The sequence below is a fragment of the Anopheles merus genome, chromosome 3L, assembly GCF_017562075.2.
Source record: "Anopheles merus strain MAF chromosome 3L, AmerM5.1, whole genome shotgun sequence".
NCBI classification, from domain to species: domain Eukaryota; kingdom Metazoa; phylum Arthropoda; class Insecta; order Diptera; family Culicidae; genus Anopheles; species Anopheles merus.
In genome coordinates, this window is record NC_054085.1 from 10833478 (window position 1) to 10841464 (window position 7987).

Here is a 7987-nt window from a genome sequence, read left to right on the forward strand (position 1 = left end):
CGTATTGCATACATCGTGGCGAATATATCTTAACTTTTAATTGGCAAATATATGAAATCCGATTGCGAAAAAGAGTCAATCGAAGCTGACATCTACGCTCAAGAAACAATTTATACACGTGCCATCATCTTTATTTGAGCTAAATTGAGCGTAAAACCTTTTGTTGTGATGGATGGTGTAACTAAAAGGAGAAAAAAAAAGAAATGAGTATCTGCTTTATGGTCAAGCTGAAGCCCGTCTTGTGATGCCGATTGCATACCTTAAAAAAAGGAGATTAACTAGAATCGATGCTGCAAATGTATGCAATTTGTGTATTAGATTAAAAAAAGAAATCTTCATCAAAACTAAACCGCTCTTTGAGCTCTTTTCGACTGAAAATGACCATACATGAATGCACTTGCATTCATGCTACTTTGATATGCATATTAAAAATTAAATAAAACAGAACTGTAAAAGGATATCAGATCCATCAATACAATTTATGGTAATTAAATTCACTCGAATCGCTAATGAAGTGGAAGAGCTTCCAACGCAACCAACGAACTGTGGAAAAGCCCTTCAATTCGATTATAGGTCGCAGCTATCCATCGTTGCGATTTTTTCAAACGACTGTCCGTATATTTTGGGTGTCTCATTTTATTAAAAATCAATCAATTTGAACAAATTATGCGTCTGCTCTCTCCCGTTGGCACATCGAACCTTTTCCGCGATCGAGAGTGTGAGTGCCTTGACCAGCCGTCGTTTCCTTCGGTCGGCCAGCATAAGAGCATTGAACTTAACAGTGGATTTGTAGCTTTTAATCGTTCACATTTGCTCGCTATTAAAGGTGTGCTCACGGCAAGGGCCAAAAAGTAGTCCATTGCCGGCCGGGAACGAGTCGGAAAGACAGATTGATGCAACCCCGCGTGCACCGTTGCACCAGCAGCAGCAGCAGCAGCATCGGTTTGCATTCACCCACCGTCCAAACATCTGCCATTCATTGGAAGCGACAGCAGCCCGAGCGAAACATGCGAAAAGCTGAAGGCATCGTGGCCGCGCGTGTAACGATATCTTAATCCATTACCTTGAACTTCAGCCGGTCGCTTCAAATCCGGGCGCAAAACACTCCGCCAAAGAGTGGCGAGATGCACTTTTGCCAACACGTTCTTCTGCTTGGTTTTGGTTTGTGGGGTTCGCTATGAAAGGGATTCCGTTCTTGTTCTTCTTTTTTTACCCTCATCGTCTTCCGCGCCCTAATCACACGCACCTGAGATGGATGAAAAGGGAACGCAAGGCAGGCGTATTACGCCGTGTTTGCAGCGTAATAGGAGCGATCGTTCGGGATGCTTTATACATTCCGTATCGGAACGCCGCAACGCCAAATGAAGCTGAAATGTCAGATTTGGAATTTATTTCACCTTTTAGCAAAAACCTCCTCCTCCTCCTTGGTGAAGGGGATTTGCTCGATTTTCAACCATTCAAGGGCCTGTTATCGGGATTAGCGAAGAAAAAAAAAACGGGACGCAAAACGCTGATCGAAGGTGACGTGTGCGTGTGTGAGACAGGTTGGGAGAAAAGTTCTAAAGAAATGTGAAGGAAAAGGGTAAGTAAGTAAGGACCACCTTGGCCGGAATTCGTGATGTTGGAATGAAATGGTAACACACACACAGACACATGCATTATGCTACCGATAATTCAATGGGGCAAGGTTAGCTTGTGGTGTGGTGAGTGAGAGTGCTTTTCCAACCTTAACATAGATTATGCCCGTTGGCTATGTAAGAGTCTTACATAAGCGATTGAGATATTTTGTGTTCGAAAATGGCTTATCAGGTGGATTTTAATAACATTTTTAAATGTCGGTTTGGGGTAATCTGATCAACACTATTTGAATTGGTTTATTCTAATTAAATAGCAGAGGAACGTGAAGTATTATTAAAAAATTTGCTTATTTGTACTAAACATCGTTTCTTTGACCAAAAATGTACCCTCATCTGTATGACCACCTTCCCAGGTAGGTAATACATTTTACACGTGAATTTGTATGTTTATTGGTGAAAAAATTTCTTATTTAACCTATTTTATGTAGCTATAATAACAATGCTTATTATTATGTTATATATTACATTACATCTGGCATTTATTTACATAAATTTAATGCACAGTAAATAGTTCAACTGACACTAGTACACCGCCATATCGTCCCGAATGTCCCTGTCCTGACGGGGCAATCATTTCAATTTATATGACTTTAGAAGAATATTTCGAGTTAGAAAACATTTAGAAAACATTCTATAAATATAAGTACATGTATACATGCTATACATATCATTACAAAATTTACGACTAAACCGAAACCAAAATCTTTTATTGTATGTATTACATACTTGGGTTGGTGGTTATAGAGGTAAGGGGTAAATGTTGATTTTATTTTTTAAGTACATTAAAACAAAATAAAATTTCCAAGTTTGTTAGCACTGTTTTTCATGGACATGTTGGACATGTACAAACATGTTTTTCTAGGAAATCTGAAAATATCGATTCTTCAATGAAAAGTTAATAAAAAAAAGAGTGAGCAAAACATACCCGGGTAGGTGGTTATAGAAATAAAGGTTAATAAGAAAACATATGAGGCAGATCAGTGCCTTTAATGGGCTGCTGTAGTGTCATTATTGTTTAATCTTCAACGGGCCGTATGGTCTAATTAAGATTAAGTGTCATGTGAAAAAGTAAAGTATTGTAGTAGTTTAAAACATTTCAAATATTTGAATAAATCATTATTTAAAACAGGCTATGGTGAAAAACTCTTAAACAAAAAATGATCCTAACTGCACATTCATTGAAGAAATTTGGCTTATAATAAAGTTAAAGATGTAAAGACAAATAAAAAATTTACTACCATTTCTAACTAAAATTGTCTAAAATAAAATAAAAAAACAGAAAGGAAGAAATAAACATCTCTTGCGTTGTCATAAATATTTCTTCTACTCATTTGTTTATTTTTTACAGTATTTTACAAAAATAAATTAACATATCAAATTAGCTTAACATATCAAATTATAATCTTACTTTATTTTTAACAGTTTTTTCAATAAACGAATTAAGAAGAAGCTTAACACATGAAATTGTAATCTACTCATTATTATATTTTTTTACAGTATTTCAAATATAACAATTAAAAGGAGAAGCTTATCACATCAGATTGTAAAGCCTAAAATAAATAAAATGAAATAAAAAAATGGACTAAAAGCAAACAAAAAAAATAGACTAGGCGTAAAGACAGTGGAGATAAAATAAAATAATTATACATTTTTTTTTATCAAAACTAATTATAATCTTAACAGAGATTAGATTAGATAAGAAAGATACATAACGACAAAATTGAAAGATTGAACAATTTATAAACACCAAATATATTTTCAATGACAAAATTGAAAGAAAAATATGAAAGTTCATAACATGAAAGAATAATGCTGTTTATGCACATGATAACACTGAATAAAACATAACAGCCAAATGTTATTAACACATATAAACTGTCAAACAATGATTCAAAAGAAAACATTCTTCACTGTGTTTTACAACAATAAAAAGCATCCTGGTTTTTGCTAAATGCTCTATCTAAATCGAGACCCGACTGTAAATATAAGACTAGAATTTTACAAATGCAAGTACTGTAGATTCAATTAAATCGTTTTAACATCTACGTACCTACCAATACCTGACCTTCGATTATTGGATATTGAGTATGGACAGATCTAAGCAACTTAATTAAAACCTCGCAATGAATTTGATCAGCCCAAGTACTCTGCATTTTATTAATTTATCGGATAAGATAAGTAGTTTCAGTGGATAAGGTAGTTACTATCAGTCGATTTTGCGAGCAGGCGCACTATTCCGGAGAGCAGTTGTGAAGATCTCAAGAGCTACTCATTTGGCGTTTAATTACTGATGATAGGTCAACATCTCCGCACTGCTAGTACTTTACTGGTGGGTAGTATTCAACCAGTAATGCATTGATGCAACAGCAAAAGCTTTTCGGCAACTAGTTGAAATCATTGGCATAAAAACAGACCGCACATGTTGCAATTTAACCTGACGAATCTCGTATGCGCTTGTCAAACATCACCCCAGGGTATAGATTTCGAGCACCGTGATGGTCGACTTTCCTGGCTTTGATTAATTTCGAGTGTGCTCGAGCACTTGTAATCTAATACTCACTGCTCTAGTTCGACCCACCTTCCAGACACTGCACTTCGTCCTCGTCGAGCGGGGGTTGCTTTTTCTTTGCCAGCTCCTCGCGTACCAGCCGTACATACTGGCGGCATGCGTCCGGCGAGCTCCAATCAATCGGCTGCCGGTCCACAAGCCACCGCGTTTGGGCAAACTTTTCCGGCGGCTCTATCCGGAGCGTGCTGACCGACATCGGTGTGCGCGGGTTCACGTGGAACAGATGTCTTCCCTTCGACGGGCGGGCCGTATCCGACGGCTGCAGGCTGTAGCGGGGCCGCATGCGGCGATCGAGCAAGCGATTGAACTGTTTCAGCTGCCGAAAGTCAAGTGGCTCTTGGGTGCGTGACAGTAGCCACAGCAGCGGCGTTACCTGCGGTCCGTTCCGTGTGCAGCCCCAATAAAGGAAGTATTCGTCCGTGAACGCGTGGAACAGGTCAATCAGCGGGAATGGTTCGAGCTTCGTGTACGATTCGGGCAGCAGAATACGTTCCAACGCTTCGACGACGGGTTCAACAAATCGATTTGGATTAGATTTCAAATTGAAGAAGTACACCAAACACAGCACACCGCCCGGACTGGCCTGGGCCGTGTCTTGGTCACCGAAACGTTCGGCAAAATGGATCACGTGCAGCTCGAGCGGTAACCGATAGCCATCGATGGTATGCTCGCTACCGTCCAGCGCACTTAGGCCCCAGTGGAAATGAAGCTGCGAGAAAAGATAGCGCCCTTCCAGTGGGCCGCCCTCCAGTGAAGGACATTGCTCACTATCCCAACGGGCACTCAGAATGACAGTTTCGCCGGTGTTGGTTAGCTTCACGCTAGCCGGAAGCAATTCGTAGTTGTTCCACCGGAGTGGCTCCAGTTCGAGTTGTACCGCACGGCACACGCTAATGTCGATCGGTGCGGGTTGGTATGCTTCGGTCGGTGCTAGTGACCATACGAGGGCTTCGTTCTGGAGCGAAATGGCTGAGCTGGAGCGTTGTTCGTCCGCTTCGGGTGGGATTGATGTTTGCGACATTATTGTGCGGTACGTTGGGAGCGGAAGGGAGCCGATGGTTTTCGACAGCTGCTTGCAAATGTGTTGCTTTGATTGCAATGCATGGAACCGCCGGGAAGGTAGAACGAATATTTTTTAGCTTTAGAAATTAACAAAAATGTATAGCAAACAAATTCGATAGGAAATGAAATATTTTTGTTGAGTCTAGCTACAGTGCGTATTCTGCGATTTATGTTTGTCTGCCTGCCACTTTTTCCGGAGTTTTACGAAACCGGTTTCCCATACAAACGTGTGCTTTTGAAATAAGTTTTCAAAAAATATCGAAGTTCCAAATTATACCAATTGAAAAGAGTTCAACTGTAGAATTTCGACTTAATTTTCAGTTAGTTGATAGATCTACTGTACACTTTAATAATAAGCTCTGACAATTTGTAATATGGAAGTCTGCATTCACATTTATGTTCCTTCGAACCGGATACAATTGCTTTGATTGTAATAAACATACTTAAGCCTACGTTTAGGCGCAATACCACCCAAACAAAGAGATTGCGATAGCCTGCTGAACTATTATTGGACTCATATATGTCCTTGCTTCGGCTGGACATATACTAAAAATGGAACGATTGGACTCATACGTGACAGCCTATCCCATGCTTATCATCTTCGCTTCCTCTCCCCAACTATTCTAAATGAAATGTGGTTTGAATTTGACCTAGGATCAAAGTGCAGCCTTTCGGGATGCGGTATAACATATTTTTGGAGAATTTTTCATTGGAATAGCATCAAATCGTAGTCTAAAATCAACTCCATTTGCAAATTAATGGTTCACAGTATATTCTCTATTTTTCATGACCCGTGCAGTGCATCATAGCAATTTGTGAAATATCCAATATGTGCACCCAATCTGGATGAAATGCATCAATAAATTGGCTTTATCAATTTGATCGGGGCAAAAATTCTGATCGATTTCATATTAATAAATTGGTTTTATCAATTTGATCTGGGTGAAAATTCTGACCGATTGTATGTTATTTTGCTTCAATGACATTGAACGGAATGCGGAAGAGTTCGCCGAAATACAATCAGCCTGACCAGGGGAATATTTGTGAGCGACATCGATCCAACTGACCACTGGAGATTGCCTTCATCGTTCCATACCACCCTCATCCCCAAAAAAATCCCCAAACAATGGTACCTGATGTGAATGCTGCTGTCCACCAGTTATCATGCGCAATGGTCGTGAGCATAATTGCATTTTTGCTCGTTATTTCTCGCATTCGTTCTGTTGCTGCTTCTGCAAAACGGCCAGCAGGAAAGTTCAGCACGCACAGGGCCACAAGGGCACAAAAGACAGCGTAAAGGACAGGTGATAAATTGACCCCTCGCTGGCACCGTGAACTACCCGCGGGTTGATGAGTTGTGAGTAATGCTGCATTTGTTTTTCGGGCCAATGAGCAACATTTGTCCCTCATCACACCAATCCATTCCACGTGGGAAAACGACACAGAAGCCCTCCAGCCAATCGGTCACTTGGGGAGTTGGGCGAATCAATTAACCTGATGAAAACTCTTCCGCGAATAATAACCTTTCGCAAAAGCAATAACAATAACGAGCCCAAAATAAAGCCGGACCAAAGCAAAGACCCCAAACAGCCAAATTAAACCCGTGTGAGGTAATGTGTGGGTAATTTACGAAAATCCTCGACTGAGCTTTCAGCCTTAGGGATGGTATGTTTATTTGAGTGGAAGCAGAGCATAAAATATAGCAAAAATGGTAGAACATGATGCACAACTGATTGGAGAAAGTAGATTCATTCGGCTGTTTTTGCTTGTAGCGATTTGGGCAATATTTGGGTTAATTTTTTAATACGTACCTTCTGGCTGAAATTCTGGACGAACGTCCACATCGATGGATGGTTGGAAAGTTCTGTAGGGCCCGAAGGCCTGTATCTGGGGTTGATTTTGAGGGCAGGAGTACATTATTCGAGCGCAAGCAAAACGAGCTTCATTTCCTGCACTCGAATCTTCTGCTGCAGAAACGCAGACCTAACCCCGGTAGGTGTCCGCATTCCAGCGCATCTGGAATTACCCAGTGTGACGGGGCAGCACAGCGTGTGTTAGCTGTTCTCCAGCTCCAGGTGTTCTTCAGGGTGGGAGGTCGGGTTGGACCTACAGTGATGCGAGATGTAATCAGCAACATTATTTACCTACATTGTTTTCGAAATCTACCGTCCAGATAATCCATATTTATCACAACGAGCAGAGAGACGAAACTGAGGTTGCAGATGATCTGCAGAGTGCCTCTCGTTATCTTGCCATACAATGTCCCGTCCAAAGCCCCCGTAATGTTGCGTTGCGAAATAATAGACTCCCATGGACTAGCACATGATGTTGGTGCACGGTAAGCATTGACGTCTGACACGGCACGAAGGCACGGTGCCGCGTTATGACGTGATGATATTCCCATTAATCTAGAATGTATTCATTCGGTACCCAGAAATAGTAGTCGAGACTTCTAGAACTCATCGCAAGGTTGCTGAAGGAAGGAAAGGCTTTTGCATTTGGTTGAACCTACGAACTAATCTCACGGGATATGCATGCGTTTGCACCGCAGGCTATCGCACGTCTCCATCTGCGATGCGTTATGTGCCTGCCCTGGATGATGGAAATGAATCCTTCCGAAAAGCGGTCCCACCATTATCACCACCAGCACGAAGCTGTCACACCGTCCGGATGCGCCCTTTAATTAAGCCCGACAGATATGTACGGTGCATCGTACGGC

At 41.1% G+C, this 7987-nt stretch overlaps 1 protein-coding gene across 1 annotated transcript; it reads right to left on the reverse strand.

The window, feature by feature from the left end:
* Nucleotides 1-3765: 3765 nt before the first annotated feature.
* Nucleotides 3766-5312, reverse strand: LOC121600514 (carbonic anhydrase 1-like). Its single transcript, XM_041929172.1, has one exon. The coding sequence runs from the start codon at nucleotides 5225-5227 to the stop codon at nucleotides 4202-4204; it is 1026 nt and encodes a 341-aa protein (XP_041785106.1). The 5' UTR covers nucleotides 5228-5312; the 3' UTR covers nucleotides 3766-4201.
* Between the last annotated feature and the right edge of the window lie 2675 nt (nucleotides 5313-7987).

What these genes read in the sequence shown, in the direction of transcription:
- LOC121600514 (XM_041929172.1), bottom strand. Translation starts at nt 5,227, where the DNA reads ATGTCGCAAACATCAATCCCACCCGAAGCGGACGAACAACGCTCCAGC.